Source organism: Peromyscus eremicus, chromosome 14 (genome assembly GCF_949786415.1).
Source record: "Peromyscus eremicus chromosome 14, PerEre_H2_v1, whole genome shotgun sequence".
NCBI classification, from domain to species: domain Eukaryota; kingdom Metazoa; phylum Chordata; class Mammalia; order Rodentia; family Cricetidae; genus Peromyscus; species Peromyscus eremicus.
In genome coordinates, this window is record NC_081430.1 from 48301391 (window position 1) to 48328811 (window position 27421).

Consider the following 27421-nt stretch of genomic DNA (forward strand, 5'->3'; position numbering starts at 1 on the left):
TCAGTACAGTCCAAAGGAAAAACTGCCTTACAATTTTACCATAAAATAATAACCCATGTAACATCTACTGAGTAACAACGCAGACATCTCTGTGCACACACAGATTAAGCAAAGACAAAATCATTTCACACAGAGGCCATCTTATAAATGCTAGCTTTTACAACTTGACAGAAGTAACCGAAGTAGTCATAAAGTCAGAAATTTCTTTTCCAGCATTGGGAATCGAGCTCGGCTTTTACATGTGCCAGGCAAGCACTCCACCACTTCTTGTCCCAGAAAAATAATTTTGTTCACAAAATTCATTAAAAGTTGTGCTAAAGTTAAACATAAAGTTTATTGAATCTATATGTATATTAGTATTTGTCTATAAAAACTGTACATATACAAGGGAAAAGGGGAGATAATTATTCTTCATCTTCATATTTCAACTTTATATGGTAACTAATGGCATGTGATACAGATGGTGAGATTAGTATATTCATGCTTTTTATTTTGATTTTTTCTCCATCTATGTTTATTATATTACTATTTTTAGATCTAAGATTTCCAGTTTCATTATGTCATTTTTTTTTTTTTTTTTTTTTTTGGTTTTTCGAGACAGGGTTTCTCTGTGTAGCTTTGCGCCTTTTCCTGGAACTCACTTGGTAGCCCAGGCTGGCCTCGAACTCACAGAGATCCTCCTGGCTCTGCCTCCCGAGTGCTGGGATTAAAGGCGTGTGCCACCACCGCCCGGCTTATGTCATCATTTTTATATTGCTATGTAAATATGTCTGATTTAGATAGATAGGTAGGTAGGTAGATAGACAGATAGATGGATGGATGGGAGGGAGGGAGGGAGGGAGGGAGACAGATGGATAGATAGAGACATAGTTGAATGCCCATTTTTTGTTGGGTGGTTTGGTTTGATTTTGGTGATGAAGACTGAAACCAGGACTTGTTCACACTGGGTGTTGCCTTACCACTAAGCAGCACTCATTCCTATGTGCAAAGCTGATAACTGTGGCTTTGTGGGAAGTTCGGAGGTCAGGATGCACGGGTCTTTCAACTTGATTCGTCGATTTCAAGACTTGCTTTGGTTGTTCTGGCTCACTTGAAATTTCACACAAATTTCTGAACCAGCTTGCTATTTTTGTTTTTCTTCTTCAAAAAAGTAGATCATATTTTGATAGTTACTGAATGGACCTTGTGGATCATTTTCCACAAAGCTATCATTTTAACAAACTGAGCACTTCAATCCACGAGCATGAGATATTTGTTAATAACTGAGGAGTCCCTTTCTATTTAACACTGTTTTTTCTTTTAGCTCATGTGTTTTTGTTACATGCATTTTAATTAAATATGAATTTTAATCTTTTGATATTATGGACATGCTCTAATTTTAATTTTAGAATCATTGTTAGAATATAGAAACACATGACTTCGTATACTAATCATTATATACTATAACCCTGCTGAATGTTTATTTGTTCCAACAGATTTGTGTGTGTGGATTTTATGCATAGACAATTGTATCATCTGACTGGGAATTTCCAATTTAGATGTCCTTCATTGCTTTTGCTGGCCTAAACACACTGGGAAGAATTCCTAGTAACATATCAAACAGAAGTAACTAAAAAATTAATTTTCTTGTTTCTGATCTTAGGGGAACGCACCCTATTCCCAGGCTGAGTAAATTCCCACTTAAACTATCTTCCTGAACTGTATATCTCTTAGTCATGGCATATAATCCTTCTTAGAGAAACTCCTCAGCTTCCAGCAGGTTAATCTTGATAAATGTCTCATAAGTTAGAAGAGCAGTTAATACATCTAACTGGACATCACAACTTAGCCTAATCTACCTTGTACACGCTGTGGATATTTACAGTTGGGAAAAACCATCAGATGTATTTTGCGATAAATACTGACTAGCTCATGGAACGTACTGAATGCCTAGACACAAAGCATGCTGGCAATGTAGTAAAGTGACCTCTCTTCCCGAAGCTGCTCTTGACTTCACATTCGGCTTCAAGGTGGTTTTCCCCGCACAAAGTGCTCCTCATGCTGGGTCCTCTTGAGGTCCCCTAAGGGTGTGCTCTGCAGTTTCTTCATTAAGGCGCCCTGATGCCAAGCTGCCAAATGTGGCCACCATGAAGCCGAAGCCACCAACTTCTGTTGCTTTGGGGGGCTGGAACTTGCCCCCCTTTCAATTACAGCTGCCTCAGTCTTCTGTTGTTGTTTTTTCACCGCTTAAGCCAGTGGGTTCTCAAGCTTCCTAATGTTGCTTCCTTTTAATACAGTTCCTCATGTTGTAGTGACCCCCAACCATAAAATTATTTTTGTTGCTACTACATAACTGTAATTTTGCTACTGTTATGAATCATAATGTAAATATCTGTTTTCAGTTGGTCTTAGATGACCCCTGTGAAAGAGTCATTTGAACTCTAAAGGGGTTGTGACCCACAAGTTGAGAACTACTGGCTTAAGCTTTGTTTAATTCTTTTTTTACAATTTGGAAGCTTAGCTGGATGGAGTCTTGCCCTGAAGTCACCACTCCCTTTATTCCATTTAGCATGAGGTTTTTCTTTGAACTTTTTATCTCCTTGAGCACTGAACTTGGCCCCATTACACTTCCAGATATTCCTTTTGACTCAAACTGTACATTTAAAATTTTTTCCTTGCTCAGCTTTTCATTATAGATCTGAATAAGACTAACCACTAATAACCATAAGACAGAGTCAAGAGTAGGCTGCTTTGAAATCTCCTCTGCCAAGGCCACTAATCTAAAATCTTTTTATTTAGCCACAGGCAGATTTGTTTGGACAAGGGTAGAAAGCAGCCACATTCTTCACCAAAGTATCACAAGAATGGTCTCCAGGCCACTTACTAACTCTTCTCGAGTCAGGCCATCGCAATCTACACTGCTCTCAGCACTACTGCCTTCCACACTCCTAGTAGTCTGGCCTATTAAGGGTTCAACTGCTTTTCTAGTCCAATGTCCCGAAGTCCACATTCTGCCAACAAACAGCACGATCAGACTGTCACAGCAGCACTCCACTCCCTGGTACCAACTCCTGTCAGTGTTCTATTACTGTGAAGAGACACCAGGACCACAGCAATTCTTAGGAAGAAGAGCATTTAATAGGGGCTTGCCGCTGTGGGATGTATGGCAAATGTGTTGCTAATTAATCAATAAAACACTGATTGTCCGTTGGCTAGGCAGGAAGTATAGGCGGGGCAAGGAGGAGAATAAAGCTGGGAAGTGGAAGGCTGAGTCAGAGAGACACTGCCAGCTGCCACGATGAGAGACAGCATGTGAAGATGCCGGTAAGCCACGAGCCATGTGGCAAGGTATAGATTAATGGAAATGGATTAATTTAAACTGTAAGAACAGTTAGCAAGAAGCCTGCCATGGCCATACAGTTTGTAACTAACATAAGTCTCTGTGTTTACTTGGTTGGGTCTGAGCAGCTGTGGGACTGGCAGGTGAGAGAGATTTATCCTGACTGTGGGCCAGGCAGGAAAACTCCAGCTACAAATGGCGTCCAACGTGGTGGCAAGAGTTTCCACCTAAAAACTGAGAAAAAAGATTCTAAAACAGGAGCTAAAAACAGCTTCCTAATTGTCTCTCTCAAATGAGCGGCAGCTGCTGGTTTCAGCTACTGGTGGGTTCCTGGCGTGCGTGCTCAACCTGCAGTATGGCGGGAATCAGGCCTCTGCAAGTGGCACATTAAGCTGCATGGTGGATTTAGACTTTGACAGTACAAAACAAAAAAAAAGAGGTTTTTGGGCTACACGCTGCTTGGATAAAAGCATAGACCCATGATAGCTCCCAGAGCTGGCGGTAAACGTAGCCATGTTGGGAAGCTGAGGTGGGCGGAGCCAGCAGCCACAGCTGCTGCAGTTTAAAGCAATAGATTTACAATAAGACAGATTCAGATGTAATAGTTTACAATGTGTGTAAAAGATACGTAGGCTTGAAAGAGACAAAAAAGGTGATATATAGAGTTATAGAAACAAATACATAGTTTTAAAATATAAAGTCTTTAAAGAGACAGTAAAATTAATATAAAAAAATAAGCCACGTGAAGATGAATATTACACAGAGAATCTGGATTGTGTTGTCTTTGGGATTTTTAACTGCAGAAAAACATTTGATTGTAAAAGCTGTTGAGTTATGCCAAAATGTATATTTTAAAGGTACCTTGACTTCAAAATTTGGATGTAAGGATGTGTTACTTTGGAAAGGAGACTCTGCTTTTGTTCCCACAGAAAGTCAGAGGCTATGGATTTGTTCAAGATTAAGATACATCAGGTTTGACCAGCCAAGACCCCCTGAAAGGTCTCTGATGACACCATGGCCCAGATGATCCAACATCCAGAACGATTTGAAGGCAACTGACTCAGACGATACACCCTCATGGACTATTCCATAATTCTAAAATTTTCTTTGTTTCCCCATAAGATACAGCGCCCCCTTCCAGCAGGAAGTAGTAAGAGAAGCTATGCCCAAATTCCCAAATTATATGTAATTTTACTTTAAGGTTAAATCCTTCCTTTTTGAAAAAAAAAAAAGGGGGGGGGAAAGTGCTGTGGGATGTATGGCAAATGTGTTGCTAATTAATCAATAAAACACTGATTGGCCGTTGGCTAGGCAGGAAGTATAGGCGGGGCAAGGAGGAGAATAAAGCTGGGAAGTAGAAGGCTGAGTCAGAGAGACACTGCCAGCTGCCACGATGAGAGACAGCATGTGAAGATGCCGGTAAGCCACGAGCCATGTGGCAAGGTATAGATTAATGGAAATGGATTAATTTAAGCTGTAAGAACAGTTAGCAAGAAGCCTGCCACGGCCATACAGTTTGTAACTAACATAAGTCTCTGTGTTTACTTGGTCGGGTCTGAGCAGCTGTGGGACTGGCAGGTGAGAGAGATTTGTCCTGACTGTGGGCCAGGCAGGAAAACTCCAGCTACAGCTTGCTTATAGTTTCAGAGGTTTAGTCCACTGTCACCAAGGCTGCGGGTGGAATGAGGTGCATGGCGGCATGCAGCCAGACACGGTGCTGGAGAAGTAGCTGAGAGTTCTACAACTAGATCCATAGGCAGCAGGAAGAGAGAGCCACTGGGCTTGGAATAGGCTTTTTGAAACCCCAAAGTCCATCCCCAGTGACACACTTCCTCCAAAAAGGCCACACCTCCAAATCCCTTTAAATAGTGTCACTTCCTGGTGACCAAGTATTAAAAATCTATGAGCTTATGAGGGCCATTCTCATTCTCATTCACCACAAGGAGGCATTGAAACTGCAACAAAAAATTTAATCATATCTACTATATCAAACTGAACCCGAATCTTGATTTGTGAGTTTTTTATTCTTTTTAAATATGGACGAGTGTAAAACTTTTCAAGTCCTAGATGGGGATTACTCCAACATTAAAGTTTTCATAATAATAAAACTCAGCTCTTGCAGAAGACCCAAATTTGCTTCCCAGAACCTACGTCTGATGGCTCACAACTTGCCTGTAACTTCAGCTCCAGGAGATCTATGCTCTTTCCTGGCCTCCATATGCACTGTACTCACATGTACAAACCCCCACACAGACACACAGACACATAATTAAAAACAAAAATAAAGTAATCAAAACAAAGTGCAATAAAAGACTACATAGCAATAAAAAGAACCAATGCATTCTGCAACACAAACAGACCTTGAAAAGCCAGTCACTGTAGACCACACATTATGTGACTTCATACGAAATGTTCAGAAAATTCACATTTACAGTAGCAAGAGTTCAGTGCTGTGAGAATAGATGGAATGGGGAGTGACTGCTGGCGGGTACAAGACTTCCTTTTAGATTGACGAAAATATCCTGGGATTAAATACTGGAGATGCTCACACAGTTCTAAATATAATAAATGTTGAAGAGCTAAGGCAGCAGGATGGTGAGCTCAGGTGATATCCTATCTCATGTACATAAACAAATAAATAAATACAAAAGCCACACAGAACCATCCAATTCAAATGCTTAGACTATACAATGTGAAATCATAGCAACACATCCTTTAAAATTATCACAGTTATTCACTTATTGTGTGTAGAGGGGTTGCACATACTGCAGAGCAAGTGTGTAGGCTAGAGGACAATTTGTAGGAGTTGACTCTTTCTTAACATGTGAGTCCTGGGGATTGAACTCAGGTCTTCTGGCTTGGCAGCATGTGCCTTTCCCCACTGAGCTATAGCACTGGTCTGATACTATTCTTTAAAATAATAACAATCATAACTATTAAGCAAATATGGGAGGAAATGTCAATCCAATTAATAATTGAAAAATGTAAACTAAGCACACAAGACACTATGTTCACCTAATTTTGTAACAATTTGTCAAGATGCAGAGCAACACCTACTCTCCTTCCTGAACTGTGGAAGTTGAAAGGTGTGAGTACTGACTAATGGCCCCAGTACATGGTAACAAGAATGGTAAAAATATTCCCACTTCTTAGAATTCGCCCCTAGAAAATAGTGTAAAGCAAGGGAAAAGCTGCCTGGAGGAAGCTGCCGAATTAGACCCAATAATAAAATATTACCTGAAATAATATACAACTATGAAAGAATGTAAAGTTAATAATAAAGTGAAAACAAGGCAGACAGAAAATGTTTCACTGGTCGGGCGGTGGTGATACACGCCTTTAATCCCAGCACTTGAGAGGCAGAGGCAGGCAGATCTCTGAGTTCAAGGCCAACCTGGGCTACAGAGAGAGTCCAGGACAGCCAGGGACATATAGAGAAACCCTGTCTCAAAAAACCAAGGAAAGAAAATGCTCTACTGTTTTGAAGACAAAGGCATTACAACGATGCACAGAAGTGAACACAAGTGACTGCTCCTCTCTGGTTACTGGACTCTTCTGGAGTTCTAAGAATGTTGTGGAGTACGTGTCCAGGCAGTGAGATGTCAGGCTCAAAATCAGAGGTGCAAGAGCAGAGGCTGGCCATTCCATCTCTGAACATTTCATAAGGAAGTATTCAAGTACTGGCCTGTGCTCTAAGCTGGAGTCAAGCGATGAAACAGAGCAAGGGGACATTGTCTCTTGACTGTCTCCCATTTGGCAGCCACTTGAGTGGCCTGGGCCCTCAACCCAAGCCCTGTCTCTCTCAGCAGCAGCACCTCCTTGGATTCAAGACACACAGTGATCTTAATGTGACCCAGCTCTGACCCATCACTCAGCTACGCCACTCAAGTTCCCTTGCACGGCAGCCGTCAGAACTCAAGCCGGGACCTGTGGTCTCTGAGCAGTCAGTTGAGGAGAAGGGCTCTGGGCTGGCTCTGCAATCCCTGCTGTTGCTTCTTGGAACTTTAGCACTAAAATGGTCATGAACAGTTACAGGTGCCTTGCAATTTAGCTTCAGCTTCTTTTCCAAAATTGGGCGTGAAGAAATGAACTGTCAGCAGAAGGTAGAGTTCCACCCTGGCCCTGCTCCTGGCTCTAGAATGCTACACCAGCTGGCCAGGTGGTGCATGCAAAGCCCGGAGACAGGATGACTTCATGTGCCAAAAGCAGGGCTTGGGTCAGGACAGCAAGGATGAGGTCATCTTTATCCATACCACTGCACCACCAGAAGTGACTTCCAGAGCAGAACACTTCATTTACTGTTGGCATGCTGCCACTATCTGAACATAAACTAATCAAGGCACCCCATGTCACTGTTAAAGCTATTTGCTCATATTTGATTAGTCTGATCAGTCTGATCAAATTATGTTACAGCCAGTATTTGCTATATTTTATTCTCTTTCAGAAAACAAACTATCAGAGAACATCATTGGTCCATAGCTCTATAACCCTCACTTGACAAGGACAATCCTAAACGAACACTGAACACACAGCTTTCACTGACTCATCTCCCTTAACCCCGCCTCCACATTTGGGGCCAGCACCCAGCATGCTATCTGGTATAGCACTGTCCCTAGAAAGCCTGGATAACAAAGCTTTTGAAATTAGACAACTCCAGTCCCAATAGTTCAGCTATGAAAACAGAAAGATGAAGCACAAGAAATAAATGAACAGGCCAAGGTCCATCTGGGTGTGAAGAACAATCCAGAACCCAGGAGCAGGAAGAGCAGGATTCAGTACAGACGGGGGAATCACATGACCCTGAAAGGATACTTCATAAACTTGTCTCTACATTACTAACAAGACAATGTGCTTGTATTATTTCAGATTTTCATCTAAACAATTGCAACTTTTAAAGGTTGTAATGAACACTTGCTGTGTGTTAACAATGCACTAGGAAATACTATATGGCAGTTATTGAGGCTATTTATAGATGAGGCTCCTGAACACAGACAGGCTAGGTGACATGCCTCAAAGTTTCACAGCTAAATGGAGTCTTGAACAAGATTCCAGCACCAACTCACTCCATTGGACTGCTCTGCTGCCTCTCACAGCTTAAGCTAGCAGACTCAAGAGGAAGGCAAGATGAGCCCCCTTTCTGAAGGGTCACTCACTACCCTCTGCACAGCTCCTCCATGGGTGAACCAAAAGACCAACTCCAGGGAGAGTCAGAGAATGGCAAGACCTCAGATTTGGAAAATCATTAGCCACTACACTACAATAACCTCAAGAGTCCTCTCAAAACTTTACTTTTGTTAATGAATGAACTTAAGAGCCAACGCTCATAAATAAAATGCCAATAAATCCTGGCAAACAGCAGCTCCCTCCCTCCTCTAGTGGCAGGAGAAGCCACTAGACACTGCCTCTGCCCAGTGACCGGCAACACAAAAAATTGCACCAGATTTTCTTCCTAGGATGGCTCAAAGGGAAGGCAGGCACTATTTGTCCCAGGCTTGCCAAGGCTTTTACTCCTTTCAGAGTCAATTTTTGTTTTCACTCCAGCATAACTCTTTAAAAGTTCAAGATCAAGTCAACTGAGTTCAAGTTTTAAAAACAAATAAGGTCTATGAATCCCTGAACTTCCACGAAGCCCGGTTTCTAGACTGACCAACATAAAATGTCTTGAGTACCTACTGCAGTCAAAACAGATGTTTGGCTCAGTCAACCTCTCTCTTTGCTCAAGTATGGGCAGGTCCCAAGTTTACATAAAAGAAATGCTACTGAAAAATCAGAGCCAGAAGAGCCATGCAGAAAGGCTCAGATTTAATGGAGGCAGGAGATGGTGCTCGCCTGTGATTCTGGAAGCCGAGGTTCTCACATCCAGTACTGTGGAGTGCTTTCCACAAGTAAGGGTGTGTGGCAGGTGGGAGGGTGACAGCTCAATGTGACTACACAGCGGCCTGGAGATGAACTGATGAGCAGTGTATGGGGGTCAGCAAAGAGTTGATTTCTAATTGGCCAAACCTGCTAGGTGTCCTGGGGCCTTAACTTTCTTTTCAAAATCTAACTCCTATGATCTAAAAAAAGGGAAGGAAGTAGGGAAGAAGGGAGGTGTCTTTAGAATTCCATGACTATGAATTTCCTTGATGTCCAGCTGAAGAACTCAGCAGTAACCAGGGAGTTACTACAACAAGCAGTAGATCCCATCTGCCACTTCCTATGTCGCTGCAGACACGTGGAACAGATGAATCCCTTTCTCCTTGTCAGGGAAGGGCAGCTCCAAAGTGGACAACTGGACAGTAAGCTGAGACATAAAGGTCTCTGAGCGAGCCAAGACATGGTCAGAAGCAGAGCTCAGTTGGGATGAACGGAGTTCTCCACAGCCACATGCTGGCCATGGCAGGCCAGCAAAGGGGGGGGGGGGGGGGGACACAGACTTCAAACTCAGCCTGCATGATCATTTCCCTGACAATGATAACAACAACAAAATTCAGTCCTCACAGAACCTCCTGAGGGAACAGCACACCAGCCAGAGAGCCATATCAACCTGAACTCCCCAACACTGTGTCTTACAGCCACGGCTAGTTAGGCCCAGGTCAAATGATTCTCCACAGTTCCCGTCTACTCCTCAGTTTCTGCAATTCTCATTCTGCTTTCCCTGCTCAGAGACAGTTCTGACTCTCCCCACACCCACCACCACATTATAAAATGATTTATGTAAGAATTACTTCCCATCTGTATACGCAGGGAAAAGAGGTTTGTCCATGTCATCATGGACCAACAAGACCTAGAAAACTCGTGGAAAGCACACCTTCTGATCATGTTCAAGTCTTTCAAGATTGGTTACAGTTTCAAACAATACCACAGGTGTGTATCTGGACCCAAGATCATAGTCCTGCTTTGGTTAGACCACAAAAGTGCTACAGAAGAAACTATTAGGAGTTATTGTCATTACAAATCAGTGACACCAAGAATCTAACATGTCCCTAGATCTAGACTAAGTGTCTTTATCCACATGACCTTATAGAGTTCTTGCGAGAACTTCATGAGGCAAGACTATTTTTATGAGCTTTTTATAGATGGGAAAACTGAGGCTGGGCTGTGAAGGAGCTTAGTAAAGAACAGACTGGAAAGATAAGGATCCTTCTAAACAGGTTAAGATGTCCACCTATCGCTGACCCCATCCCTGACCCCTTCCCTGACCCCATCCCTGGTCCCATCCCTGACCCCTTCTCTGGTCCCATCCCTGATTCCTTCCCTGGCTCTACCCCTGACCCCTTCTCTGGTCCCATCCCTGACCCCTTCCCTGGCTCCATCCCAGGCCCCATCTCTGATTCCTTCTCTGATCCCTTCCCTGACACCATCCCTGGTCCCATCCCTAGTCCCTTCCCTAGTCTCTCCTGGCCTCATCTCTGTCCCCATCCCTGACCCAATCCCTGACCCAATCCCTGACCCCTTCTCTGGCCCCATCCCTGATCCCATCCCTGACTGAATCCCTGATAACTTCCCTAGTCCCTCCTGGCTCCATCCCTGACCCCATCCAGCCTCCAGCCTCCTCTGCTCACTCAGTCTCTGCTTGAATGACATTCTTGTCAATTGTCATTTTCCTTCCCCTGACACAGACCAAAACACTTGACTGCTAGGGTCTCCCCGGACAGTCTCAGCAGACAAACAGCCTGCTCCACACAGACTAGTGAAGTCCCTGGCAGGCCTCTGCCATACTATCAAGGTAAAGCTGCCCGAACTCCTGCTGAACACCTACTGGTACAAAGATCATGCAAAGACGTATGAATCTTTATTTTTTTATTTTTTTATTTTTTTTGGTTTTTCAAGACAGGGTTTCTCTGTGTAGCTTTGCGCCTTTCCTGGAACTCACTTGGTAGCCCAGGCTGGCCTCGAACTCACAGAGATCCACCTGCCTCTGCCTCCCGAGTGCTGGATTAAAGGCGTGCGCCACCACCGCCCGGCAAAGATGTATGAATCTTAACACAGGGAAACAAGAGCAACTGGCCAATTTCAGTGTGCCAGAGGTATGGATAGCCTATATTGTCATATCTGCATATACACACCAACCCACTTATTTTCATAGGCACCACATCTATGACCATTTTCTCCCTAACATTCAGGAATGCAAGCAGAGCTTGCACGCAGAGGCAGACAAGTCAAAGGTGTTCCAGAGGTAGGCTACACCTGCCCTCAGTCATATTTGGGTGCGCAGTGGGGGTAGGATAGCAGCTGGAACAGACACATGGTTCTTACTTACCCTTTCTATCTCCTGGAGGTATAGGAGTGCGATGTCCCCAGCTTTCTCATAGCAGGTGATGACATCCTGTTCCCGGTCCACATGGAGATTACTGGTAGAGGATGAGACAGGCAGCTTCTCTAAACAAAGTCCTAAGAGCAAAGCAAACACACAGCAACTGGATGAGGTGGTTTTCATGGGCCTTAATTATAGGGATCGCTCTAGAGGACCAGAAAATGGTCTGTGCTGTAAGAGGCTATCAGAAGTGGCCCCTCCATCCCTGCTCCTTTCATTGAGACAGGGTCTCACTATGTAGGACTAGCTGGTCTGGAACTCCCTAAGTAGATCAAGCTGGCCTTGAACTCGCAAAGATCCACTTGCCTCTCCCCTGCCTCTCAATTAAAGGCATGTGATACCACACTCTGACTGTCCTCTCTCTTAAAGACAAGTGGAACTTCAAAATGAAGAACCAGAAGGAACATTTACAGGTGCAGAAGGGACCACTCACAATACACAGTGGTCTATTTCAGCTGATATTCAGTTTGAACTTGAGAAGGCCCTTCACCATGAGCTCTTTCAGTCCTGAAGAATATGGTGGTCATTTTTTATATCAGTATGACCAGGCAATGGGGTGCTAGGACATTTGGACAAACATTCTGGGTGCGTCTATAGGGTGTTCCTGGATGAGATTTACACACGGGTTGGTAAACTGAGTGCGGGGGCCCACAGAGACTCCATAGTGTGGTCTTACTTCATCTTGACTCAAGGTCAGAGAGTCTGAGCTTGTTTTGCCCTTCAAGGATGAATAACAGGATGTTTTGCCAAAGGCATGCTTACCAGATGTCTTGAGAATTAAGGAGGTGTTTACACTTGTTTGTACTTTGAACTATGATGTCACTGAGAGGGGGAGGTCTTTTGCCCCCTTTGCTTTGGGTATAAAAAGGCCCTGAGACATAAACTCAGGGCGACTGTGGTATTGACTCAGAGCCCTCTAGATGCTATTCTGTGTCTCTATTTTTCATATCTATTATGTCTTAATGCTCACTCCTCCATTCAAGACTGTTCGATAGTGGGGCAGGACCCGGCAATTGAGTAAGCCTGTTGCCTTCCCTAAGTGGGCAGGTCTCATCTGGTCACCTGAATAGAACAGGACAATAGCTAGGACAGAAAAGCATGGCCCTTTCCTGCCTGAACAGCAGCACTGGCTCCCCTTGGCCCAGGGCCTGCTGGCTCCCATACTGAAACCTATGCCACTAGGTCTTTGGGTTCTGAGGCCTTCAGACTGGACTGGAAGTACACCAGCAGCTCCCTTGGGATTATAGCAGTCAACTAAAGGTCTTACCTCCTACTGACCCTGTCCTAGGAGGTTCCTGACTATTACAAAGACTCTCACTCAATGATGCCCAAAGCTCTTCAACAATTTTTTAAAATAAGCAAATCGCCAGGCGGATCTCTGTGAGTTCGAGGCCAGCCTGGGCTACCAAGTGAGTTCCAGGAGAGGCGCAAAGCTACACAGAGAAACCCTGTCTCGAAAAACCAAAAAAAAAAAAAAAAAAGCAAATCTGGCAGCTCTTGTTTAGATCTTAAGTGTCCCCAAAGGCCTTTATGTTAAAGGCATGGCCCCAGAGTGGTGCTACTGGGGAGATGTGGAATCTTTTAAGAGGTGGCAGCTAGTAGAAAGTCTTTGGGTCAATGGTGCATGCCTTGGAATAAGTTTTCAATGCCCTGAGGCAGCATTACTTAGAAACTAGGGAAATCTTACTACATTCAGATTAATACTCAGGCCTAAGAGCTTAGGAGCAATTAGAACACATGGATCATTTCTTAGTTCTGGACTAAAAGAAAACCCTGAACACTGTCTGGAGGCATTTTTCTCATAGATGGGGCAAACAACTCTTTACCAGGGTAGAGCTCTGGGTTGAGATGTACAAAAGCATGAAAGGCTGAAAAAATGGCAATGTGAGGATGGGCAGACATTTCTAGACCCCAGTGCCCACCAATCTTCAACTGGCCTAGAGAAATCAGACTCAGTTTTTGGCCACCAAAAGGCAGAGGGAGAAGACATGGTAGGGGATGGTGTGGCAGACTTTTTACAATTTCTGCTGCCTCAACTGCCTATGACATGATGTACACTCCATCTCATTTAAAAGTCTGAGAGTGTCTGGAATTGGAAGAGGCAGATAGTTCTCTTGTAGAGCTGAGGAAGTGGAGACCCATGATGATAACGAAAGTGATTGGTCCCAAACCAGAAAGATAACAGTCTTTAGCCTCCTGGCCTACATACATCATGTTAGGTACTAATATTCAAAGTGGACTCCACTCAATGTCTTTTCATGGCTTACTAGCTCATTTCTTTGTCTTGCTAACTAATATTCCACTTACCTACCCATCTATTGAATAGTTTGCTTGATTGCTTAGTTTTGACTACTGGAGAAGTTATAAACATGTAGGACTTGTGTGTGTGTGTGTGTGTGTGTGTGTGTGTGTGTGTGTGTGTACATAAGTTTCAATTCAATTTAGTAAATACCAAGATGTGCAACTTCTAGGTCACATGACTCTGTTGAAGATATAGTCTTGGAAGAAACTACCCCACACTGCTTCTCATCTTTTGACTCAGATCAAGAGTCTCGCTGTTTTCCAAGGTGACAGTACTGCTCTGCTCAGAGCAGGATTGAACAAGCTTCTGGTGCTCTGCTTGTGCCCAGCACTGGTGTTGCTGGCTTTGGGAGTTAGCCAGTCTGATAGGTGCATAGTGGAATCTCACTCTTGTAGGAATCTACACTTCTCTGATGACTTGTATCAAGTGCTTTCTCACGCTTATTTGCCACCTGCATATCTTATTTGAAGTGCGGCTTAGTTAATTTTTTTGCTCTTTTTCAATTGGGGTATTTAGGGATTTCCAGTGTTGAGTTTTAAGTATTCTCTGTATGTTTCAAATGAAAGCTCTTTATCATAAATATTTTGTAAATTTTTTTTCAAAATCTATGACTTCTGAAATAGAGTGTATTCATAAATATGTTCATCTGTGTGTAGGTGAGCATGTATGTGTTGGGGTGGGCAGAGTTCAACATTGGGTGTCTTTTTCTATCTCTCCACATCACTTTTTGAGACAGGGTTTCTCACTGGACCTGGAGCTTGCCAATTCAGGTAGACTGGCAGGCCAGCAAGCCCCAGGGACCCTCCTATCTCCAGTGCTGAAATTGTAAGCACTTGCCAGGCTTTTATATGGGGCTAGGGCTCTGAACTGCATGCACTTACCAGCTGAGCCATACCCCAGCCCTCCAAGCCAAACACTTCTCTTTCCACTCCTCTACTGGCATCTTTCACATAGTTAACATCATTAAATTCCAATTTTATCAACGTTTTTCTTTCATTAATTGCACTTTAGATATTATAACTAAACCTCATTGGTAAATACAAAGTTACCTAGTTTTCTCCTGTGTTATTGTCCAGGAGTTTCATAGCTTTGCATTTTACTTTGATATTTATGATCTATTTTGACATAATACTTGAGGTCTATGACTGAGTTTTTATCCTTAATTTTTCTTCATCTCTATTCAGAGGTCCTGGCATTGTTTGTTAAAGACTATCCTTTCTGGGGCTGGAGAGATGGCTCAGTGGTTAAGAGCACCAGCTGTTCTTCCAGAGGTCCTGAGTTCAATTCCCAGCAACCACATGATGTCTCACAACCATCTACAATAGGATATGATGCCCTCTTCTGGCATGCAGAACACTCATACATAAAATAATAATAATAAAAAAAAGACTATCCTTTCTATATTGAATTGCCTCTCCTCCTTGTCAAAGCATAGTTGACTCAATTGAATGGATCTATCTTTTAGCTCTGCTCTGTTCTACTGACTTACCTGTCTGTTCTTTTACCAATATTATGCTGTCGTGATCACTATATACCATTCTGATATGACTAATGAGGTGTAAAATACATGAGATAAAATTTGCCTGTTTTATGTATTCAAAAATTTTTAAGTAAATTCAGACTTGTGTAAGTGTCATCATAATTTGTGGTGGTTTGAATAGGAATGGCCTCCATAGACCCATGTGTTTGAATGCTTGACCCATAGAGAGTGGCACTGTTAGGAATTGTGGCCTTGTTGGAGGAAGTAAGGCCTTGTTGGAGGAAGGGCTTTGAGGTCTTCTATGCTCAAGCTATGCCCAGTGCGGCATACAGTCTTTCCCTGCAGCCTGCAGATCCAGATGTAGAACTCTCAGCTCCTTCTCTAGCACCGTATCTGCCTGCACGATGCCACGTCTCCTGCCATGATGATTATGGACTAAACCTCTAAACAGTAAGCCAGCCCCAGTTAAATGTTTATAAGAACTGCTATGGTCATGGTGTCTCTTCACAGCAATAGAAACCCTAACTAAGACAAAATTCAAGTTTAGAATAGTCTCATCATCCTCAAATGCTGCTTCCTCCTCAGTCAGTTCCCAGGCCTGCCCTCAGTTTTAGACTACCATCAATCTATTGTCTCCACAGTTTACTCCTTCTGGACACTTCACGCAAATGAAGTCATATATGTGGCCTTTGGGAGTTGATTTCTTGGAATGCATGCTTCCCAGGCTTGTCCAGGTTACACCAAGTTTAGTATTCTTTTCATGGTACTTCTCTTCTCATTGTATTTCTTTTCATTGCTCCAATAGTTGCATTTTCTATCCAACTGCCCATTACAGAAGTAGGTTGTTTCCACTCTGGCTACTATGAACAATGCAGGTATGAGTATTCATGGACAACTTTCCTGTACAGAAATGCTTTTAATACTCTTTGGCTGATACCTAGGAGTGGAATTGTTGGATCACATGACAAGTTTCTTTTTAACTTTTTATTGCCAAACTGTTTTTCTAAACTAGACTTAGCTTTCTGCATCTGGCCAGCAGTGTATAAGGGCCCTGTCTCCACAGAGCTGGCATTGCTACTGTCTCCTTTTAAACAGCATCCCCCGGAGTGCAGGAAAACGCATCTCATTGTGTTGAGAGTCATATTTCCATGACCAAGGACTCTAACCATCCATTTGCTCTGTGCTTATTTGTTATCTACACATCTTCTTTAGTCAACGGTCTGTTAAAATGTTTAACCCACTTACATGGTTGCTAATTTTCCTACAGACTTGACAATTTTTTGTATATTTTAGATACAGATGTTCAGATTTGTGATTTGGAAATATTTCTATTCTATGAATTCCTCTTCTTTTTATTTAATTTTAATTTTTAATTTTTTTATTTTCTTACATTTTTTAAGAGGACACTTGCCCTGGGTGGAGAGATCAACTACAAGCCACCTGGTGCCATGAGGCCCAGATGCAAGGGGCCATTTTTTAAATAGAAGAAATAAACTTTTGATGAAATCCAATGTATCCATGTTTTCTTTAACTGGGCTGAGTTTGGGCTAACAAGGCTTTGCCTTGCATATTCTTCTAGAATTGGAACACAGAAGTGTGATCCACACTGCCATCATATTCACATATACTGCAAGGTACAGAATGAACTGACCTTTTTGCAAATAGACCTACAGCTCTCTAATTGCACATAACTGAAGATTTTCCTTCCCTGATGGAACACACTTTTTAGGAAAATCATATGGACACCAACGGGTGTATCTCCAGACTGTCCTCTGTTACAGCAAACTGTCTATGCTCACACCAATGCCTGGTGAGTTCCGGCACACTCACAGCTAGGAGAACGGAAGTCTGCTCACAGGACTCCAGAGGGAGAGGAGAACTCCAAGTTAGGCCTGTTCTTTCCTGAACTCTTCCCTCCATGCCTTCTACCGTTATTGATTTTAGTTTGTGTCTTTTTGTGTAATAAGCAGTAAGTATGAATAAATTTTCTGAAACGTGAGCATTTGTATTGCAATCAGTGGCTGAAGACAGTCTTGAGTAACACTGACAGGCATTAGAGAACATAGTTGAATTCTTCTAACTTTGTCACAATGTGTTTCTGACCTAGAATACATCTTCTAAGTCTTTTGCTAGAAGAGAATGTGTATTCTGTTGTAAGGTGGAATGCCATGCAAAGGTCAGTTGGATCAAGTCAACACACTGTGTTCCTGGGCTTCTTTCTATAACTTTCTGCTCTGTCTTCTTGCTCTACATTTATTAAAACTGGGGTATGAGTTGAGCATAACTGTACATCTGCCCATTTCTCTATGAAGATTTTTCAGTTTTTCTTCATGCATTTTAAACTCTGCTACTGGGTATATTAACTTTAGGATTGTTATTACATCCCTTAATAGACTTCTATTAATGGACTTCTTTGCTTCAACACCACCTTTGCCCACGTTTATCTGGCTCCTCCAATTCTCGTTTGGTTAGTGTAACCACAGCACATTTCTCATCCCCTTTTCTCTCAATCTCCTGTGTCATTATTTTAAAAAAATACTTTCTATAGTCAATACTCTGATGATCTCTCAGTTTTAGTGTTTGGAATATTTACATTTAGCCAAACATGGTGACACAGGCCCATGATCCCAGTACTCTGAAGACTGAGGATCATGTATTTGAGGCCAGCCTAGGGTACACAGTGAAAAACCAAACAAACAAATCCCCACAGTGACATTTACTGATATTTCTATTTGTCCCACATGCCCTGTTCTGTTTCTTTCCCCTCTTTTTCTGCCCTCTATTTAGCCAGCATTATTTATCTACCTGTTAACTTACTAGCAAAAATGATGTCTGTTGCTTTTGGTTTTAATTTGCTATGATCTGTTTCAAATGACTTCACACACTGTGAACAACCCTTATAACTGCATGCTTTCACTTGTCCCCTTAGAGCTAGTATTTGTATGAAGTTGTCAATTATATTTTAGAGAAACTTCCTCTTCTATCTTCAGCAATACAGTTGGGCTCTTCTGTGCCAAACATTCATTGTGTTGATCCACATTTTCTTCTGGTGTCTTTTCTTCTGCCCAAGGTGGTTCCTTTAATATATCTGGTGGGATGGCCTCCTCCCACTGACTTCTTAGCTGCATTATGTCTGGGAGATTGATCTTCATCTTTGGAGCTGTTTCACTAGGAAGGGAATTCAAGCCTCGTGGTTTGCTTCCCCCCAATCTTCCTCTAAGGATGCTGCTCCACTGACTTCTCGCGTCCACATTTCCTGAAAAGAGTCCTGCTTCTCTCCCTCGTGTTTGTTCATTATATGGGTCTCTTTCTGGCTTCATCACTGGCTGGGAACAGTTTGTATTATGAAGTACTTTGGCTTCACTGAGTTCCTAGAACCGAGTATTTACAGTTTTGTAAAAACTAAAAAGTGTTTAGCCATTATTTCTTTAAAAACGTTTATGTTGGCTGAGGGGATGGTTCAGTGGGTAAAATACTTGCCATGATCCTGAGTTCAGATGCCCAGAACAGAAATGTGGTAGCACTTGCCTGTAGTCTCAGCACTCCTACAGAGAGACAGGAAGCAGAGACCGAGAAGCCTCCCAAAGCCTGTAGCCAGCTCATGGTATATGCAGAAGAACCCCTACAAGTCTGCGGGCCAGCTCATGGTATACACAGTGGGAAAATAAGAGATGGACCTCATACAAGATAGCAGGCAAGAAACAACATCCAAGGTTGTCTCAAACTTCTACATGTGCCCTGTAGTAAGCACATGCCTGCAGCCACACATATGACAACATACAGATCCCACACACACAAAGATAAAAACACAGTTTTTATGTTCCCTGTTTCCTTTCCTAGGTGACTTTAATTACATGTATATCAAGTCACCTAGCATTGTCATACAGTTCAGTTATATTCTAGTTTGATCTCTTGTTGTGTAAAAGGCACCCTGACCAAAAGCAACTTAGAGTAAAGCATCTTTTAGGCCTAAACCTCCATGCCACAGTCCATCATTGAGGGTAGTCAGGGCAGGAGCTCAGGCAGGAACTGGAAGTGAAACCATGCAGGAACGCTGCTTACTTGTTTGCCCTACTCTTTTTTTTTGTTTGTTTTGTTTTTCAAGACAGGGTTTCTCTGTGTAGCTTTGCGCCTTTCCTAGAACTCGCTTTGTAGCCCAGGCTGGCCTCGAACTCACAGAGATCCGCCTGGCTCTGCCTCCCGAGTGCTGGGATTAAAGGCGTGCGCCACCACCGCCCAGCCAGTTTGCCCTACTCTTACTTAGCTTTCCTATACAGCCCAGGACCACCTGCCAGGGGAATGGTGCCACCCATGGTAGGCTGGGCCCTTCTATATCAATTATCAACCAAGACAATCCCCACAGACGTGCCCGCAGGCCAATCTGATCTGAGTTATCCCTCAATCATCCCTTCTTAGGTGACTGTGGGCTGTGTCAAACTGACAGTTCTAATTAGAAGAAGAGCTAAATTCTATAATCTTTCCACTTAGAAAATTTCCCTCTTTAATTTTAATTTTTTTTTCCTCTTTGTTTCCAAATTCACTAATCTTTTCTTTTGCAGTATCTACTCTGCATAAAATCACATCTACTGAGCCGGGTGGTGGTGGTGCACACCTTTAATCCCAGCAATCGGGAGGCAGAGACAGGTGGATCTCTGTGAGTTCGAGGCCAGCCTGGTCTACAGAGTGAGTTCCAGGACAGCCAGGGCTACACAGAAAGACCAAAAGTCCTGAAAAACCAAAAAAGGACAGACTCCTCATTTACCACAATAGCCCCAGAACTACTCCAAAGGAAGTGAGCAAGTACTTGGTTACAGCTTTGGAATGTTCTTTAAACACTCACTAGCACAAAATTAAAAATGGCCAGGAAAAAAAGGAGAAATTGTTTCATAGTCTGCTCTTTTCTTGGATAAGAAGCAACCAGACAACATAAGAGCTGAAATTAATTAATTAATTAATACAATTAATACAAGGAAAACCAATCCCCCAGAATATATTAAGAGGTCAAGAAAACTTGGCTCCACTGGTTGACATCGTGTTCCTGTAGCTGGACTCTGATCGCTAATGCCCATGGCAATGACCAAGTTGTTCAGAGACATGCCAAGGCCTCTGAGTCAAAGAAATACCAAATCTGTTCAATACAACCTGATTATTCTTGTGTTTTACTAGGTTCCAAAGCGCCAAAGCCAGTCCTCTGGGTCTACAAGCAACAGTCACACATGGCTAGTACGGACATTTAAACCAGCTCCACAATCTACCCTCCGCAGCAGAGGAGGTGCAATGCTTTGGGTGGGATCGTGATCTAAATATCCAGTTTCTAACATTTAAGGTCTGGACTGCATGAGTCCACAGTAAGGAGTCTCCCCTGGCCTTGCAGAAGGCCCTCAACCTCGGACTAATGGTTGCTCCTCTTTCCCCCAACACCATACCTTTCATCCTACACTCACTGGACATGCAAGGGCAAAATCCTAACAGCATACCAAATCAATTCCAGAATACTTAGCGCTCTGTCCAAAGCTGGGCCTCTGGACTGACACATGAATTTTCTTTTTTTTTTTTTTTTTAAAAAGATTTATTTATTTATTATGTATACAGTGTTCTGCCTGCATGCCAGAAGAGGGCGCCAGATCTCACTACAGATGGTTGTGAGCCACCATGTGGTTGCTGGGAATTGAACTCATGACCTCTGGAAGAACAGCCAGTGCTCTTAACCGCTGAGCCATCTCTCCAACCTGACACACGAATTTTCAAGTGCCAGAGTCACATCAGCACTGTCTGAGAGGTGAAGTCCTGAGGTCAGGGCCCAAATTGGCTCCCATTAGAATTTAGATGGAGTCTTGTCAGTTTAGCAGTCGGTCTCAGCAGTGTTTTTAGTGACTTTCTTTTTTCCCCTAGAGAAATGCATAATCAAAAGGCAGGGGGTGTCAGACTTGCTAAATAGCTTCTATGATGCCAACGCCTCTGTAAGATCGCAGGAATATCTCTGTCTCTCCAAAATCAAGCTGTATGCAAAAGGGTAGAAATTTAGTGTGTATTCATCTGCTCTCTTGCAGCAATTAAACATCAGAGACTAGGTACTAGACAGAAAAGCCGACTGTTCAGTCTGAAGTTCAGTAACATGGTGCTAGCATCGTCTCAGCTCTGATATAGATACCTCTACTATACCCCAACAAGGTGGGCAACATCATCGTGGAAGAAGAAAGGTCATGGTGAGACAAGAAGGACCAAGTGCATTCTACCCACTCTTACAGAAACCTTGGTCCCTTAAGAGCTACATCAACACCTTCCAAGAGTGGTGCCCCAATGATCTAATTATTTTCCATTAGCTCCCATATCTTGAGGTTCTATTATTGATTAACATTATCACCCTGGGAACCAGCACACAAACTTTTTGAAGGACACGCTTAAGCCACAGCCAAGCCATAACAAAATGCTAATTGACAACAAAGGCCAGGTTTAAAGCATTAGTAATAAATATGGCTGACCACATTACTGCTGTTCAGAAATGCAGAATACCCACCCAGCCTATGGTCCATCTCCCTGCCACCGGATGAAGTTTCCACAGAGGGATTAGTATCTGGCAAGCCCTTCTGTGAACTAATAATCATAAAATCATTTGAATGGTACACCCCTTGCTCTCAAAGCTCTTCCACACACAGTGGCTATTTAATAACACTCTGTAGGTACTGTCTGTATCCTAAATATATGGAGGAGGAATGTCTGAGACATTATGTGACTGGCCCACATGCTGTGGAAGAGGCAGAAGTGGACAATCAAACAGCCCAGGTACTGGGGAAGAAGCCCTGTGCTGGGGGGTCACGCCCTTCCCAGGCTGTCAGGGGGCAGTGTTGAAAGCTGAGGTAGTTCTAGGGGCCAGAAGACCAGGGGGAGGCCACTACTGGACAGGGTGCTGGACAGCGAAGAGTCAGGCTGAGAGCCCCCCACAACATGCCCAGACTCTGTAGTGCTCTATCTAGGCAGGACTACAGAGTTCTTCCATGTGCAGCTATATCTGAGCGCCCTCAGCCTTCTCTGGGTATAAGACTGACCATACTATCAAGGTTCATTTGGCTAGGTCCTTCTCAGAACCTTGCACTATGCCTGGGGTTTGATGAGCAGTTTCTGAACTCCAGCTACCCTACAACGAAGGTGCTCACAGATCTTAGAGATAAGACTGGATTCAGAACTCCACAGCTAACAAATGATAAACTCACCATGCCTTGACCCTTGTTCCCTGTAACTACAAAGCCCTCTGGCAATATCTTTTACTGAGCAGCTAACAGCAGTGAATTCAGTGCCCAATCCCAGCAAGGCAATAAAAATGAGTTTCAAATTGAATCTTATGAACCAAAGTCCAATGCTGATCTTCTCCCACCAAGAGCTGCCCCACCTCAGGCAATCCCAGGGCCACCAATCCTCCTAGGCCTTGTCTGTTCTATGAACCACTGAGAAACTAACTTGTGCTACAGGGCCGAACAGGCAAGCTGATACTTTGATTCTTGAAAATCGCATGGAAATGAAAAGGATAACAACTTCTCACAGTTATACAATAAAGCTGTAAATGTAACGAGAGGCCCTGTGAACTACAACACTAGCCATTGTTTTCTCATTTATCTTAACCACAGCTCCGGAAGTCAGCCACAGGAAAGGCACATCCTGAGGCCTCTGAAACCAGACTACAGGGGAGTCTATAACTGGACTTTGTAACTGGATGTACTAAACCTCAGTATAATTCCACGACTCTGATAATCCAGCACTGTGGTGTAGGCTTCAAAGGCAGTAAGACAATGCTCAGGGATCTCAATTCCAAAGCTGAAAAGAAATCCAGAGAGAGCCCAAGGCACACAAGCAAAGCCATCGTGAAGGCAGCTCACCCAGGGCTGCCGAACTAGAGTCTCAGGGTTCCCACAGGTATCAGGTGTGTGGGGCATGGAGAGGGGACATGGCCATGGAAACAGCACATGCTGGAGAGGAAGGAGGGGATGATGTCATGGGTCTCCTGTAAGGTCTCTGCCAACCCACAGCTTCTGTGGTTTAAGTGGCTCCTGGCTAGAAGCCACGGCCGGCCCTTTTGGGAACACCAAGAATCGTTTTCCTTCTAGGCTCAGTATACCCTTCTTAGGAATTAAACACATGTGTACATGCAGAGGCACACAGATAAGCAAGCGCGCACACACACACACACACACACACACACACACACACCCTCAGAAGTGAAGCCAATCCTGGATTCCACATTTACCTGCCAGAGCAAACACTCTTTCAGTGAATGTCTCTTCTCACTCCATAATTCTGCAAGCAAATAAGATGCTAATTCAACCTGAAATACTCATGAAGCTAGAGTCCGTGATCTGAATTTATGCTCTTTAAGTCTCCACTTAATAACCATATACCAACATGTATTTAACATACAGCAATAACAACAGGTGTTGAGCACTTTCTTGCCAATTATCTGAGAGCTCCATGACAGAGGGACCAGGCCTCGAGCTGGTAAGTAACTCACCCAAGATGATACAAGAAGGGCAGAGCTGGGTTCTGGCCAGCCAGTCTGAATCCACAGCTGAGTTTTCTGGCACTACATTATACGCTGTAATGTCTCTGATGCATGAGTCTCTATGCATTAACCTACAGCTACAATGGCCGAGAATGTGGGTTGTGAAGTCAGGCGCCTTTGCTCATGGCATATAGCTGACTTTACATATAAGATTGCCAAATGAGAGGAAGAGGCAGGCACATCTCTGTGAGTTCGAGGCCAGCTTGGGCTACAGAGTGAGTTCCAGAACAGTCAAGGCTACACAGAGAAACCCTGTCTCAAAAAAACAAAAAACGAACAAACAAACAAAAGAATGCTAAATGATGAATACAGTGCCTGGCTGTTTTCATGGTAAGTCCTCAAAAATAAAAAAGTGAGTAAACAATGCTGATGTTTGTTACTTGTATCATGATCACCTTAAGATAACAGCAGCTGGAGAGACTCCAGGTGGGAGAATTATATGTTTCTCACTATTTAAACAACAGCTTGACTGAGATACTGTGCAAATATTATAAAATAGCTTACAGTACAGTCAGTGGAACATCAGCAGCTAATTCCAGAGCATTTTCATCACTCCACAAAGCAGCCTCATCAGCAGTTCCTTCCCATGCCCCTTCCAGCAGACGCTGAGACCTCTCATTCACTTTCTGCCTCTGTGGGTTTGCCTTTTGGGGTTTGATCTTTGTGTCTGGCTAGATTTAGCAAAATATTTTCAAGGTTCGCAGTTATTTAGCAAGTATTGCAGCATTATTTCTTTTTAAACTGAGGTGAAATGCACAAACCTAGGATTAACCATTACAAGCTGCATTTGGTACAACACTGTACAACTACTATTAATCATTTTCAAAACCTCATTCCTTTTGATTGCCAAATAATATTCCACTGTGTGGAAGGGCTTCCTTTTCTTTACCCATTCATAGATTGCCAAATTTTGGATTTGTTTCCCCACTTCTTGTATGTCTAGAGAGTCCTGCCACAAGCCTTCAGGCGCTGTTTCTCACGGGAGTCTATGCTTTCAGCTTTCTTGGCTATATAGCAAGACATGAACTAGTAGATTGTGTTGGGCAACTCTTTTCTGTTGTGCTATTTTTAAGCTTTGTTTGAAAAAAAAATCATACCTACTACCTAACTATAGCTCTGCTGGGTGAAATGCTGAAGTAAAGGGTGGGGGCTTTGAGCAGACAGCTGGCTTTGAACCCTGGCTTCTTCACACAGTTGCCCTGTGAGTCAGGGGCATGCTGTCTAATATTTGGAAACTCTCTCTCCTCATCACACACATGTGCAGTGACAAAGCCAGTGCCTGGCATTCAGAAAACACTCAGCAAATAGTTGCCACCTTCACAGCAGGCATCCTCCTGGGGCGAGTGACAATTCTCTTTCATTTTCTTTGCAGGGATATCCAAAAATACAGGAAAGCCTCAAGCGAAAAATGACCATCGCCCACACCCCAGTGCCTCTGAGGTAAGTGCAATTAGCACTCAGACCCCTGATCCCAATGGGATGCACTGTCACTCTGGGTGTGGCTCATTTGCTACCATAGAAGACTCATCACACTCTGGACTCTGCAGTGCAAAATGGAAGCCCTGCCCGTCCATCCACAGCAAGAGTGACAGTGACCAAGGGGTCATGAAACTGTCCTTGCCTCACTGCACAAAACCCTAGTGAGCAGCAACTAGATGTGGTGCCCTAGCTGGGCTGGACTTCTCAGAACAGCCGCTTGTAGAGAATGGAAGAGCTACCCTACCAATGTAACAGGCAGGGAAGATAGCCAGCCAGTAAAGGCACCCAAGACTGAGCCTGCTGACCTGAGTTTGATCCCCGGAATCTACATGGTAGAAGAAGAGAACTGACTCCTGCAGGCTATCCTCTACCTCCACATATGTGCACACACTTACACGCATGCACAAAGACACCAAATAAACACGTAAAATTTAAAGTTTTCAAGAGAATTCAGAACAGACGCCTCAGCACTTTCACTTAGAGCTCTGCCCTCAACCTTTCTATGGACCGTCTGAATTCCTGCTGCCTCCCCAAGGAAAACCAATGAGAAGTCGACGGACACAAACAACATTAAATATGAATGTAGGTCAGTGGCAGTGACAGACTCGCGCTCTTCTTACAGCATCTAAATATAAACAGGAAGCTTTGACCAGCAACCTGAGATGGGTGGCCCGTTCCATACAGCACACTGGAATCATGACCTCTAGAGTGGGAATGGGCGGGGAGATCCAAGGGGATGGACAGCTTGCTAGCAGCTCTCCACCTCATCCAGGCCAGGCAGCATCCCTCCCACAGCACTATTTCCCACAGCCTGGGCTTCCCACCATAGCAAAGTCAGCACACAGGAGCTCTGCAGTGACCCACTTCTGCCGTCCACACCCACCACACATGGACTTTTCTATAAATGCCCCCCCCATCACCCAAAGTGATCTCAAACTTCAAATGTAGAAAAGCAGCTTCTCAAAGGAAAACAACGGGGCCTCTATGGTCCCCCGCCCCTCAGGAACAAGGAAAACATAAGCTTGGAGAGTCTCATAAGGTATTAGCAGGACCCATTCTGATTCCTGACCCACAAAGCTTTCTACTTCAGTAGCTGCTTGGGACACAGCCTCCAACAGATCAGAAAACTGTCTGTTTACCTAAAAGGTCACGGTCATTTGCAAACATGCAATTCCTAAAGCTTGAGGGTCTGTCTCTTCAAAGACCCCGTCAAGACCCTTGGGCTTCCATATGGGCATCCTCACTACCCAGGAAGACACAGGGCACAATGCCTGCTAACACTCTACTACCCTGGCACGTATTTCCTTTCCCTTTCAAAGACCCCTGTGTTAAACTTGGTCTCTACTGAAGCTGTCCCCAGGGCACTGGTGGCAGTCTGGTCCTTGTCCAAGATGAGTAGACAAGCCTGGGTGTGACCCAGCTGCACAAAGGCAGGCTATGCAGCTTCCTCCTAGAGGGGGCTGTTATGTCCCTGGACCCTCCTCACTAAGTTCGGGTTAACAGAGACGCCAGGCAAGTTCAGCTTTCTCCTGTCATCTCCGAATTCCAGTTTAGTAACACAACTACTCCGATCTCTGAGAATGCAAATGCCAACTCGGCCTGGCGGACACTATGCCAGCCTTGTGGTGGGGCAGGGACCATGAGGTGCCAAGACACAAGTGACAAGCAGACCCTAGGAGTGGGGTGTGGGACGCACCTGGAAGGGAGAAACTGCGCATGCACGACAGTGGTTCCTGTCCGGGCCTTTACAGGGCTCCTGCGACCCCTGGTGGCAGCTGCCAACATACTGCAGACTGACCTCTGACCGTCATAAAAAGTCCTGATCCTGACAGAGGAAACGGCAAGTCAGAGCTTTTGGGGTATCGGCTTGCTATGGAATTCTGGGTTCTAGGTTTTTAACATGCCCAGAACTCCAAAGTGCCCCCAATATCCTTAAATAACGAAGTCTGAGGGCTGGCTGCGCTGTTTAGGAAAGGCTGCCTTTCCTTTCCTCC

General features: G+C 43.9%; 1 protein-coding gene across 1 annotated transcript in view; it reads right to left on the bottom strand.

Annotated features, from left to right (window-relative positions):
- Window positions 1–27421, bottom strand: part of Ttc7b (tetratricopeptide repeat domain 7B) — a 115990-nt gene that overhangs the window by 46703 nt on the left and 41866 nt on the right. Inside the window, exon 4 of the mRNA XM_059279164.1 lies at window positions 11562–11692. Coding sequence (XP_059135147.1) covers window positions 11562–11692 — 131 coding nt within the window. The remainder of the gene's footprint in view (window positions 1–11561; window positions 11693–27421) is intronic.